This window comes from Littorina saxatilis, linkage group LG6, assembly GCF_037325665.1.
Source record: "Littorina saxatilis isolate snail1 linkage group LG6, US_GU_Lsax_2.0, whole genome shotgun sequence".
Classification (NCBI taxonomy): Eukaryota; Metazoa; Mollusca; class Gastropoda; order Littorinimorpha; family Littorinidae; genus Littorina; species Littorina saxatilis.
In genome coordinates, this window is record NC_090250.1 from 7,308,904 (window position 1) to 7,322,459 (window position 13,556).

Below are 13,556 nucleotides of genomic sequence, written 5' to 3' on the forward strand. Positions count from 1 at the left end.
CACACGCACACACACTGCAAAAATATATTATCCAGCAAAATGAGAGCTTATCTTGCCGTTGGAATTACCATTTATGCACCGCAAAAACGTCAACATTACCTTCGCAAACACGTTTCATGGAATTCCGCGCAGCACATGTGTGCCGCCATGCTACTCGACTTGATTCGTGTCATGTGATGGCCATGCTACCTTTACTTACAATAATCAAGTAAAGTAGAAGACAAGACTAGTGCATGTGTTACCTCAAGACTCTGAGCAGTAACAAACAGATATCATAAAAGTTGTTACACTCACTCGTGAGCAATACACAGATAGAGGTGTAAAGGGGCGGCTCGAGGAATAGCATGGCCTAAAAATCATTAACTTTTGGCTTATTTGCAAACTGGTGCAATAACAAATTGTGATTTTTGACGATACCCTCTTTGAAAATCAGACTTTTTGCTAAGCAGTTTCACTGCATCCAGGACCTCAAATAAGCTGTAAAATCAAAATCAGAGCTCAAAAGCTCCCCAAATAAGGCCATCTTAAAGCCTCTTCTGATTGGGTCAGGCACTTGTGACCTTGTATCGATGTAGGAGGAGAGTAGTTCTAATGGCTACTGTAATTTTGGCTAGGTCCGTCAAACAGTGAAAATCACATTTGATCATTTTGTTTGGATCTTACTTTGTATATATTCTCACGCAATATGTCAAATGTTATAGACCACATAAGAAGCCTAGAAAATGAGTTCCGTTGTCTCGAAAAGGGTACAATGATTTGACATCAAATTGTCTCATGACATGGTATGTGTAGTCAGAAACGAAAATGTTCTCACATTTAGTATTGCACATTCTCTGGAAAATTGCAACATAAGGGGGGGATAATCGCCCAGTGTCAGTCACTAAGAGACAGTTGCCAAAATCAATTTTTATTCATTTTAAAATAATTTTTTTTTACAAAAACCTTGTTTTGGAGGGGGGACATGTGTTTAGAGTCACACCTCAAGAAGTTTCTTTCAACAAAAAAAAGTAAACAAAAAAAATAAAAATAAAAAAGTTTTAAAAAAATGTTAAAAAAAAAATGTTTTAATCAATTTTAAGGTGGCAGTACCACCTGGGATTTTGAAAAAAACTCTATTTTCCATTCCATAATGTGTTATTTTAATACAGAAATGCCTCAATATTGTCAAACATTTTGAATGTTGTCGTAATTAGTGCCAATATCGTATTTCTACACAGTTTCTTTCTTTCTTTATTTGGTGTTTAACGTCGTTTTCAACCATTCAATTATACACAGTTGATTTGTCAATTTTGACATTCTCATTTTGACGCGTAAAAAAGTTTGCGTTTTCCTGTGATGTTTTTTTTAAGTATTATAAATACAGTGTTGACATGTTGCAAAAAAACAACCACACTGTGGAGCTGTGTGCCATACATCAAAAAACCAATTTCTGCACACTATGTTTATTGTTCCTTAACATTGAATGTATGATTTAATTTGTGACCGAAGTTTTACTGAAATTGGATGATATATATGTATATATACCACGATTACGTTTGTGCATTGTCATTGATGCATCGTTAATAACGTCATGGTGAAGAGGAAGGCAATGAGGGGGAGGAGCAGAAAGAGAAGGAAATTAAGACGACAGCAACAACAACGATGACAATTTGGGTTTGGCATTGACACAACGGTTGACCATGTTCTTGATTATGGGAATGTTGATAGCGTGATGACGACGACGACGACGACGACGACGACAACAACGATGATGATGATGATGATGATGATGATGATGACGACGACGACGACGACGATGATGATGGTAATGATGGTGATGATGATGACGATGATGATGACGACAACGACGACCACGGTGTAAGATGATAACGATGATGCTGATTTCCGTCTATCAGTGGTGGACAGCAGTAGCGGTGGGCTGGTCAGTCGGGTTGGCATTGCTGCATGCAGCTGATGATTGTTTTCCTGGCCGGAGGCATCGTAAACGACGTGGTAACTGAAATCACAGCACAAGCTAGACTAACCACACTTTAGAGTTTCATTGGTATTTACGAGCAATACAAAACGAAATGTGTCAAATATTTTTTTCGTGGCCTACGAACATCTGTTCCATGTTGAATTGTGTCAATGTTCTCCAAGGAACTTCTTTTGATGTCCAAGATATATGATTTTGTGTGTGCATGCGCACGTGCTGTGTGTGCCGTTGTGTGTGTGTGTCTGTGTGTGTGTGTGTGGCTGTGTGTGTGTCAGTGTGCTTGCGTGTGTGTGTGTGGCTGTGTGTGTGTCAGTGTGTTTGCGTGTGTGTGTGTGTGTGAGTGTGTGTGTGTAGACGGTTTCACGTGTTTGTGGTTTTTTCCCCGCTAGGCCCACTGCGCGCTGTCATCTGTGTACTCCATCAAGTTGTCATCTCTGTCACACACACAAACACAACAGGTAAGTATTATCAAGGAACTCGACTATATGTTTTTTTGTCGCAGTGGGAAGACATTTCGCTCATTCTGTCTATCGTTCTGTCTGTTTGCTCGGGGACTAAAAGGGAAAAAAACAGTTTCGTATTATTATTGATACTTTTTGAAAGTATCGTAACATATTTTGTTTTTTAAAACTATTTTTGTAGATCTGAGTTGAGCAAGGTTTTCAAAATCAAGACTGAATCATTTGACGATCAACTGTTCTCAGATTCTCGCAGTATCTTAAATCTGGACCACGGCTAAAATTAGCTAACATTCATGCCTCTTTGTCACTGATGGTAAGACAACATTACCATGACTGTGTGATATAATCATGTTATGTGTGAATGTCAATGGAGGCACACGCGGCATGCTCACACACATATTTCACACACACACACACACACACACACATGCACACACACACACACACACACACAGCCACACACACACACACACACCTCTGAGGGATAGACAGACGGGAAAGTATAATATATATATATCACATACACTGAGACAGCCAGACAACTAAAGACACAACTCCGCAGTTTACTTTTCAATTGGTTTATTCAACATACATATATACAGCTTGTTTCAAAATTAATCAATACTGTCAATACATAATCGTTTTTCTTCTTTTTCAATCCACTTTTTTTTTTGCAGTATTACTGTCCAAGTCAACATACACACAGTTCTCGATCACTCGCAGTAGGTCCTTCGTCTTTTCTTAATACTGTACAGCACGCAACCACATTCGTTCATGAACACTCTCACTTAGTCCATCTCTTCCACAGTGGGACCATCTCCCCGCTGACCGGGTTGTGACCCTGTGCTCTGTCCTTGACCCTGTCCGTGTAGTTTGGCCATGAGGGGAGAGCACTGTTTCTGCACCTCCTGCAGCTTGTCCTCGAACTCTTCTTTGTCTGCCAAGGAGTTGCTGTCGAGCCAGCTGATCGTCTCCTCACAAAGTTTGTTCACTGAGTCTTTGTCTTCACTGCTCAGCTTGTCGCCGGCGTCGCTGACGGCTTGTCGCACTGAGAAGACATATGCCTCCAGCTTGTTGCGCGACTCCACACGCTGTCGCTGCTTGTCGTCCGCCTCGCGGTATTTCTCCGCCTCGTTGACCATGCGGTCGATGTCTTCCTTGCTCAGTCTCCCCTTGTCGTTCTTGATGGTGATGTTGTTGGACTTGCCAGTGCTCTTGTCCTGGGCCATCACCTTCATGATGCCGTTAGCGTCGATGTCGAAGGTGACCTCGATCTGCGGCACGCCGCGCGGAGCCGGAAGGATTCCCGTCAGCTCGAAGCGGCCCAGTAGATTGTTGTCTTTGGTCATGGCGCGCTCTCCCTCGTACACCTGGATGGTGACGGCCGGCTGGTTGTCGGCGTAGGTGGTGAAGGTCTGCGACGTCTTGGTGGGGATGGTGGTGTTGCGCTCCACCAGTTTGGTCATGACGCCGCCAGCTGTCTCGATGCCCAGCGACAGCGGCGCCACGTCCACCAGCAAGACGTCCTTGATGGCCTCACTGGTGTCCCCGCTCAGCACGGCGGCCTGCACGGCAGCTCCGTAGGCCACGGCCTCGTCAGGGTGGATGGACTTGTTTAGCTCCTTGCCGCCCATGAACTCTTGCAGCATCTTCTGAATGCGGGGAATGCGTGTGGAGCCTCCCACCAGCACCACCTCGTGGATCTGTCGCTTGTCCATCTTGGCGTCCCTCAGGGCCTTCTCCACGGGCTCCAGGGTGTGACGGAACAGGTCTGAGCACAGTTCCTCGAAGCGCGCCCTGGTGATGCGTGTGTAGAAGTCGACGCCTTCGTACAGAGAGTCAATCTCCACGCTGGCTTCGGCGCTGCTGGACAGGGTGCGCTTGGCTCGTTCACATGCTGTGCGCAGTCGTCGCATAGCTCGCGGGTTATTGCTAATGTCTTTCTTGTACTTGCGTTTGAACTCCTGGCAGAAATGATCCACGAGGCGACCGTCAAAGTCCTCACCACCAAGGTGCGTGTCTCCTGCCGTTGACTTCACCTCGAAAAGCGACCCCTCAGATATGGTCAGGATCGAAACATCGAAGGTACCACCGCCCAGGTCGAAGATGAGGATGTTCTTCTCGCCGGCCACGTTCTTGTCCAGTCCGTAGGCCAGGGCGGCCGCTGTGGGTTCGTTGATGATCCTCAGTACGTTCAGCCCGGCGATTGCGCCCGCGTCTTTGGTGGCCTGTCTCTGCGAGTCGTTGAAGTAGGCCGGCACGGTGATGACGGCGTCTTTGACTTTCTGGCCTAGGTAGGCCTCTGCCGTCTCCTTCATCTTGACCAGCACCATTGAACTGACCTCTTCCGGGGCCAGCGTCTTCTTCTCGCCTTTGAACTGGACCTCCACTTTGGGCTTTTTGCCGTCGCGGCAGTTGACCACCTTGAAGGGCCAGTGCTTCATGTCCTTCTGAACACTGTCGTCCGTGAAGCGTCGACCGATCAGTCGCTTGGCGTCGAACACCGTGTTCTCGGGGTTCATGGCCGCCTGGTTCTTGGCCGCATCGCCCACCAGGCGTTCTGAGTCGGTGAAGGCCACGTAGCTGGGGGTGGTTCTCTGCCCTTGATCATTGGCGATGATCTCCACCTGGCCCTGACGGAACACGCCGACACAGGAGTAGGTGGTTCCCAAGTCGATACCAATCGCTGGTGCTTTTCCCATCATTTTTTCTCCTATGAGAAAACTTGAAGTAAATCAGCAATACGTTGCACGAATAGCAGTATTTGCTTCGTTCAGAATCGTTCTTGATCGCAGTTTGTCGTTGTTATACTCAGCTTTTGTGGTGTGCCACAATATATACCCAAACCATCGAACCATCGAGATTTGTGTAGCACTCTGTAGAAAGCAGACGACAGTTCTAGGCGAAGTAAAAATAACGCGCATAACTTACGGGAATACCCCTTAACGCTTGAACGCTGATTGGCTGGTTGATGAAAGTATGCATAGCTAATGTGGTCATGGTCCAAAAATAGCTAGTAAACATCAGAAGGGAGACAACTGTAGAATATTCAAGAACTTTTCGGAAGTATCGGGCACTGTGTGGAAGATCGTCATTTGTGTTGAATGATCGTTACGAATCTAAACAACGAACAGTGCTGCTGTAAGCTTTGTCATTCTGTTGGAAATATTGTGTGTGTGTGTGTGTGTGTGTGTGTGTGTGTGTGTGTGTGTGTGTGTGTTTGCTTTGAGGGAATTGTTGCTTGCAAGGAAGACGCAGTTTTTGTGAAATGTGTACACGTCGTTTACCAACACCAAGCATATAAAGCAACGAAAGGTAAAGATAGGTGCAGTGTGTGTGTGTGACAGTGTTAAAAATAAAACAAAACAAGCAAGGTATGTTATGTGACAAAACATTATAGTATCGCATTGTTTTGTCACAACTAAACGTTAATTCCTATGATATACCAAATTGCTTGTTTTAGTTTATTCTGAGCTCTTTTATGTTTTTGGATTGGCGAGTTAAAAAGAAATTCTCTCATGCAATCTGTCTTGAAAATATAAGTTGTGCAAACACTGAAACAGAGAGGGAACATTAATTACACAGACCGCTGTTTTCAGTATTTAATTTTCTTGTTGAAAGTTAATTACATGAGTGTGCTAGTTTGATTTTATTTTATACATACAAATAATATCACTAGTTTCTGATATAATGTTGTGTTGCACTCTGGTAGCCTAGATGGTATTTGGACAGTAATTAACCCAACATTTTCAGTCTTTGAAGTTTTGTAAATGATGAACACTAAGTATCAGATGAATCATTCTAAAGATAAATTCAACACAAGCAGAAAACTTGTTTTCCATGGATTGTTTTGTTCTACAACTAAATCCATACAGCAAACACACACTCTCACACACACTTCTAAATCCATGCAGTACACACACACACACACAAACACACAACTTACCAAAAGGAGTGCTTAAGAAAGAACCCATGGAAGTATCTTTTTTGATTTTCATTTATTCAATTAATGACATGTATATGCAACAAACTTCAGAAAAATGACACTTTCCTTTGTGAACAGAGTACAGTGGAACCCCTCTTGTAAGACTCCACAATTTAAGACTTGCTCCTGTTGAAGACCCTGTTTTCTCGGATTTTTGAAGGTCTTAAAAGGGGGGTTTCACTTTACATGTTTGATGTATAAGACACAACTTTGCTTCATGCACTAATGGCTGTGTGTTACTTTATCTGCAGCACAAAACACAAAATGAAAGAAGAAAACCCACACATGAACAACCAAAACCTGCGTGATGCTGAATGCCCATGCATAACCGTGTGACAGTGGAACACACGCACACACACTGAGACATAATAAGTCGCAATCGCATACATCCAATTATTTGAGATTCATTGATTGAAATTCTTCACTCAGCTTCTTTTTCTTCTTGTTTGGTCCTTTAGGACATCTACTCTTGTGGCAAACACGAATTTACTCAACTTTATAAAATAAAAATAAATTTAACATGTAGTGAGAAATATAACAAATAAGAAAGAAACAATCAAAAATAACAGGATCCCACTGCAAGCGGAATGACTTTCATTCACATGACATGCATACATGGTATAAAATGATGTTAGTATAAATAATCCAAGGAGATAAAAAATGAAAAGCAAGTGCACATACACAGACAAAACATACTGGCAAAGACAAGACAAACAGACAGAAGAAACTGTTTATTTTCATCCACTAAAGTATGCATTAAATTCTCAATGATTGATGCACCAAACCAGTTTTCTTGTATACAAACAAAACTTTCAGCCTTATTTTATTTTCATCAATTCAAATTTAGCTGACCCAGTACTTGATTACTGAAGTGTGAAGTGAGCTGCCATTTCCCAAAATAGTGCTTCCTAATGATGACAGTAAATACAGGCATGGGAATTCCAAAATAGAAAAAAACTCTGAAAATAGGCTGAGGTCCAGGGGCCGCCTTAGCCCCAGCGGGGTACAGGGGCAGAGTCCCGTTGGGGGGTGAAGCCCCCGGGAAGGAAAACGAATTTTAGCATTTTAGACCAATAATTTGACACTTCTCGTGTAAGCAAATAATGGATAGAAAGACAATAGTATACATATAATTTAATTTACCTTTTTTTGCCGCGGACAATTCTTTATTTTCGCTGAAACGTAATTTATTTTTTGCGGAAATCCGCGATTTCGCGGACAATTCCCATGCCTGTAAATAACAAGAACAATTAAATTCTAATGAGTATTCTTATTTTTGTGATTGTATTGGCAGGTCTGTGAAAACTCAATGATGCCTACAACAAAAATAATGGCATGGACCTACCAAGTCACAGTGCAAGGGAGGTAACCTACACAAAATTCAGTTTATTCACACACATGCTAGGAACTAGGCATCAGCGCATGCTTTGCAATAAAAAAAAATAAAAAAAGTAATTTTCACTGTGTCTTAACATACAGTGATCATGACATGATGATTGGTCTGGTGTTTAGAGAAATAGTTTAATTATTTCACTTACATTTAACAGTAGCTTATGTGTTAATTTTTTTAACAGATGTCAACCATACACAATTTCACCAGAAGGTGCTTTCTGGGAAATACCACTCTCTCTGGTGGTGATTACATTTTTTTTTGTAAAGGTTTTGAAAAAAGTAAATTAAAAGGACACCTCCCCAAATTCATGCATTTGCTATTCTTTTTCATACACTTCAAACCTGAAGTCAATGCCATTTTCTGACAAAGTTTGATTTTCAATGGGAATGTTGTCTCCATTTGGCACTTTGTGAAACTTGCAGTCATCCGGTGATGGTATGAAAGTGTCACACTCAAAATCGCCCAAAACTCTGGTCAGATAAAGTGTGCACGGAAAGCTCCCAGAGGTCATAGCTTCCTCATAGACAGAGCTTCCGCCAATAACAAACACCGACTCAACCTTTGCGCCAAGTGGATTTGTGGAGAGCATGGTAACTGCCTCTGACAAGCTGCGAGCAAGGTAAGCTCCTTCGGGTGCCCGTGGCAGATCTCGACTCAGCACGATGTTCACACGATTCGGCAGTGGTCGGAACTTCTCAGGAATGGAGAACCACGTCTTTCGTCCCATCACCACTGCATTCTGAAAACAGTCAATTAGGTCTGTTACTAGCAGGGATTGGCTTGGGCGTCTGTCATCGGTCTTTTGCCATGTTAAATTTGGAAAAGACCGACACACATGTCTCAATCCGTCAACTGACCGATAGACATGCGGCAGTCAGTCAGCTCGTCTTGTTTTTGTCTGCTGTCTTGTTCTTTCTTTGTTTACCCCCTTCAAGTCCTTACTTAATTGAAATAAATATGGTTATTGTGCCCTCAGATCTTTTATTCCCCTTCATGTAAGACCATTGGAAAATAAACAAGAAAAGAAATGAATTGAATTTTCCGCTCATTTGTACATTGTGAACAACTTTCAGAAGTTTCTCCTCACTGCCGTAATGCACAATTGCGGCAATCCCGTGATGGAAGGAACTTTTTTTTTCTTGACTGATTGGTTTGCAAAATGACTGATTGATTCATGGCTGAGTCAGTCAATGGACCTCTAGTGAACAAAACCCAAGCCAATCCCTGTACTAGTGTTAGCAAAAATGCCAGTTTGATTACACCTACAGGTCTGTAAAATAGAGGAAGGCAGATGATGGGTACAAATTCCTTTCTGTTTAATTTTAAATGGACTTTTACGTTAAATATAAGCACACTCGGCGACCTTGACCGCATACTTTAGGCTTAATTAAACTCAAGGGTCAAGCAAACTTACACTCGGTCACACTTTGACTAACCAGAGACATACATCGAATTAATTTTGGCTCCGATTAATTTTCGCATAGAAAACCACTTCTATTCATTTACGTTTGTTTTGTCTGAGAGGAATTAATGAAGGGACAGATGGAGAAGGGGTGATGTAACATTAATGCAGGGAAGGGGGGCATGCTTAGCAAAATTATACACTGAAGTAGGCAAGACAGCTACAGACAGTACAACTTGCACCTGTTTTTGGAGATCTTTCGTCGTTGTAGTTATTTTCTTGAAGAAAGCGAGGTCCTGCTTCAATCGCCAGGGAATACGGCCTTCGATTCCAATGCCTCCTTTGTTACATGCTGCAACTACCAAGTTTATTTTTTGTTGATCCATGTTTAGTGCCTGATCTGCGCCAAATTACACACTTCCAAATCTTGGCGCGTGGTGGGAGAGTTATCTGTCCTGTTTCGGGGACCTTGACCCCAAGTTCAGCCACAGGCATAGGAGCCCTGTATCGAAAGTGCCGTCGATTGAAGTATCCCACTCCTTCAGTTAAAATTTATTGGAGTAGAGGTAATTTTTTTTAACTCGATCGACCGGTACGTGGTGCTTTTTTTCTGTATCTGTCTGATACGTTGAAAAACTACTGGCATTTGATCAACGGAAGGGAGGAGCGCATGTAGCCTAAATTTATAAGTCCTAGACTGGGTGGAGGTGAGATTTAAAGACCTCCACAGATCCTGCCAGAACTTGATCGTCCTGTAGATGGTTCCAGTCTGTCAAAAATACTTTGTATTTACATCTCTGTTGGTTGAAAGCCGGCTGATCCAGCGAAGACGTCTTGTTTTGTTTGTAAATACATGTAACAATACGATCAAACGTAGTACGGTCAGTGTATTGCCCTTGCTTATGCTGTTTATCTGTTTCTCTTTACTGTGCAAGTGTGTGTGTGTGTCACGGGTTTGACATGTGTGGCGGCGGCGAGTGTATCACAGTGTGTGTGTGTGTATGTGCGTTTATAAACTTGTGTAGTGTGTGTGTCAGTGACGTGTGTAAGTCAGTATGTGATTGTGTGAATGTACATGTGTGTACGCGGGCGTGTACCGATTTACGTGTCTAAATGCCAGCGTGTGCGTGAGAGAGCGGGGGGACGTGAGAGAGAGAGAGAGAGAGAGAGAGAGAGAGAAAGTTGTGTTAATGTTAGGTTGCAATCCCGGAATTGTTGGAATGTGTTCAGCTTTGCGGTATGTTCTTAGCATACCGTATCAGTACGTACACTCAGTCACACACACAAAGCACGACCAATTGCAACTCAGTGATTTTTTTCCGATTTATGCAATAAGTCATTTCCGAATGGTTTCATCATGCATACACCCAGTAATCAAGTATAAGTAGTTTACTAAGTAATTTGACTTCACCAGAAAAGGCTGAAATGGTTAAGGATGACGTCAAAGATGGACGGAGCACAGTCAGAAGCTGAAGAAAGCGATGAGGTCTAGGGGAAGACGAACAAGTCATCCGAGATACGATGACTATTCTTTTGGCTTCTCATCTGACGGTTTATCTTCTGAAGACTCTTGTTTCTCTGCAGAGGGGGCCTGTTCAGAAATCGCTTGTGACGGCTTGTCTTTGGAGTTCTCTCCCTTGTCCTCAGGCTTCTCATCCAAAGGCTTCTCTTCAGAAGGCTTGTCTTCTTCCTCCGGCTTAACTTCGGAAGGCTTCGCTTCTTTATCCTTAGACTCGTCTTCGTTCTGTTTGGGCTGCTCCGATAGTATGGCTTTCTCCTTAGACTCTTCAGAAGGCTTCTCTTCAGAAGGCTCCTCTTTATCCTCGGGTTTCTCCTCAGGCTTGTCTTCTTTCTCTTTGGTCTTTTCTCCTGCAGACTCCTTGTCGGTTTGGCCCTTCCCTTCCTCCGGTTTCGGCTGCTCAGCAGACGCTGAAGCCGCTCCATCGGCAGCCGATTGACTCAGTATGCCTCCATCGACGACGTCCTCGTCCTTCTGGGGGCTCTTCTCGGACTTTTGCGTTTCATCTTCAGGTGCTTTCTCCCCCTCTTCAACGGTGTCTTTGTTCTCGGGGCTCTTTTTGGGCTCCTGCTTTCCATCTTCAGGCGCTTTTCCCCCCTCTTCGACGGCGTCTTTGTTCTTCTCGGGGCTCTTTTTGGGCTCCTGCTTTCCATCTTCAGACGCTTTCTCAACCTCTTTTCCGTGCACGACGTCGCGAATTGTGGCGGCGGCCGAGGCGTAGGTTGCCTTGACGGAAGAGGCTCCGAACTTGATGAGATCGGCGGCTCCCTGGGTGATCTTCTCCCCCATCCCTCCAGCGGCAGGGTCACTGCAACACGTGATTGAGTGACGTTAGAGTGATGTAAAAGTGATACGTTCAAAGTATAGTAGAGGACAGTGGCAGGAGGATGGGGGAAGGGGGGGGGGGGGGGAAGTAAGGGGAGAGGTGTGTGCATGCGTGACAGTGTCAGTGTGACTGTCGGAGTGTGAGTGAGTGTGTCAAGAGTGACAGTGTGTGTGTGTGTGTGTGTGTGTGTGTCAAGAGTGACAGTGACAGTGTGTGTGACTGACATAGTGTGTGTGTGTGTGTGACATAGTGTGTGTGTGACAGTGTGTGACTAAGGAGCTGCAAAACTAAATACATGCATGTATATTAAGATTAATGAAGATCTCAGCTACACATTTAGCAGGCGTTCATGTAGGGGCCACCTTGTTTTATGCTGATATTTCAATACATATAGCCTGAACTCTCGTGTGAAGATGCTTTACTTTGTACTTGGGTAGTTCAGTTAACCGATAGGCCTAAATTGGAACGAGCTTTGATAGATCAAGAAAAATGAAACAGAAACATTTACAACTGGTCCATATGCGGGAGGGCGCCTAATAAGGACCAGTGAAGAGGCCATTGTAAATCATTGTTAACTTGAAACGCCAACTATACTTCAAAATAGCATGGTACAACTCCGTGTGCAATCAAAAACAGATAAATAGAATTTATCAACCCGCACGTAAAGCACGTTTGATATATTTTTTGAATGCTTTGCGCCCGGGCAGTTTTACATGGTATTCTTTTGGAGGAAGCTTCCTAATGAATGACAGACCAGGTTTTTATCTTCCATTTTTTTCCTGCTTGTTTGAAGGTAGCCAATTAATGGGGTACTTGCACACATTCAGATTTTGCAGTTTTTACCCCGGCTAAGACGGAACCAACACTGCTTACTTGGTAATCTTGAACTTTAGCGTGTTAAATTCATAGCTCATAATTCAGAGGCATTTAAGTCAGTCTCCAAATTGGTAGAACCTGCACTTGTAATCATAAGTAATTTTAGATCCCTTTGAAGTTACGGAATGAACTCCGATGAACTGAATGCGCCGAATGCGTTTCGTTAACATGGGTCCGCAAAGAAGGAATTATCCGTATGACCGGACAAGTGAGACAACTCTTTCGTGTAAATGATGTCCCATGGTTGACAACGTACGCCATTATAGGTGCATTTTCGTCGATTGAACCACCAAATTAATGCTTAAGTTTGGAGCTTAATCCGTCAATTGACACTGATTTCACGACAAAATGTTCCGTTTGGCTTGCTTACATGGACTTGCATCAAAAAGAAGTAAAGAATGTCACTGGATTCTGAGCTATGAATTTAACACGCTAAAGTAAGATTACCGCTTACTTTTCGCAAGAAAACAAACGAGCTATCAGCATGAAACTTTAACAAAATGGCCGGCCAAAGTCGGGGGAGATGAACACGTGGACGCCGGCCGGTTGGCTTTCCGACACTATTCTTGAATTTGACCAGATATCAATTAAAAGCCGGGATTTGAATTGACTTACCTTTCTTTCCCGTTGGCTTGCGTTGCTGCAGAACCGTCGGCAATCTTTTCCTCCTGTCCGGCGGGCTTGTCTGTGTCAGCGGATTTGTTCAGTTTGGTCGGGGACGCAGACTGCGGCATCTTGGCAACTCGTCAGTGTGCAGTCAACGGCTGTTTGGGAAACTGAAGATTGGAGGCAGACTTCCCTCTAGCTGTATCTGTAGCGTCGACGAGAGACTGAGGAAGCAGACCGGTCGACGACGAAAACGACAAGTTGGAATGATCTGAAATAGTCTGGAAGGCTGAAGGAGAGACGTGCGATGCGGGCCGGGGCGTCTTCTCAAGATGGCTGGTCTGACAGTAACTGGCGACAACGTGTGTGTCTGTCCCATCAGGCACAGCGGTATTTATATGCACGAATTGTGAGCTTGAGTTCAAGTTATTTTTTTTTTAAACTGCCCATCCCAACAGGCCAAGAACAGCGCGACGTTCGACTTTGAATACACGTAACACTCGCTTAGCTCCA

General features: G+C 43.6%; 3 protein-coding genes across 3 annotated transcripts; all 3 read right to left on the minus strand.

The window, feature by feature from the left end:
• Positions 1 to 2,998: 2,998 nt before the first annotated feature.
• On the minus strand, positions 2,999 to 5,249 carry LOC138968390 (heat shock protein 68-like). Its single transcript, XM_070340972.1, has one exon. It carries the CDS (start codon positions 5,139 to 5,141, stop codon positions 3,225 to 3,227), a length of 1,917 nt encoding a protein of 638 aa, XP_070197073.1. The 5' UTR covers positions 5,142 to 5,249; the 3' UTR covers positions 2,999 to 3,224.
• A 1,168-nt stretch (positions 5,250 to 6,417) lies between these two features.
• LOC138968392 (dihydrofolate reductase-like) lies at positions 6,418 to 9,701 on the minus strand. Its single transcript, XM_070340974.1, has 2 exons — positions 9,459 to 9,701; positions 6,418 to 8,553 (listed from the first exon to the last, which is right to left on the minus strand). The coding sequence occupies exons 1-2, from the start codon at positions 9,600 to 9,602 to the stop codon at positions 8,131 to 8,133; spliced, it is 567 nt and encodes a 188-aa protein (XP_070197075.1). The 5' UTR covers positions 9,603 to 9,701; the 3' UTR covers positions 6,418 to 8,130.
• Positions 9,702 to 10,525: 824 nt separating this feature from the next.
• On the minus strand, positions 10,526 to 13,425 carry LOC138968391 (neurofilament heavy polypeptide-like). Its single transcript, XM_070340973.1, has 2 exons — positions 13,053 to 13,425; positions 10,526 to 11,543 (listed from the first exon to the last, which is right to left on the minus strand). Exons 1-2 carry the CDS (start codon positions 13,169 to 13,171, stop codon positions 10,742 to 10,744), a joined length of 921 nt encoding a protein of 306 aa, XP_070197074.1. The 5' UTR covers positions 13,172 to 13,425; the 3' UTR covers positions 10,526 to 10,741.
• Between the last annotated feature and the right edge of the window lie 131 nt (positions 13,426 to 13,556).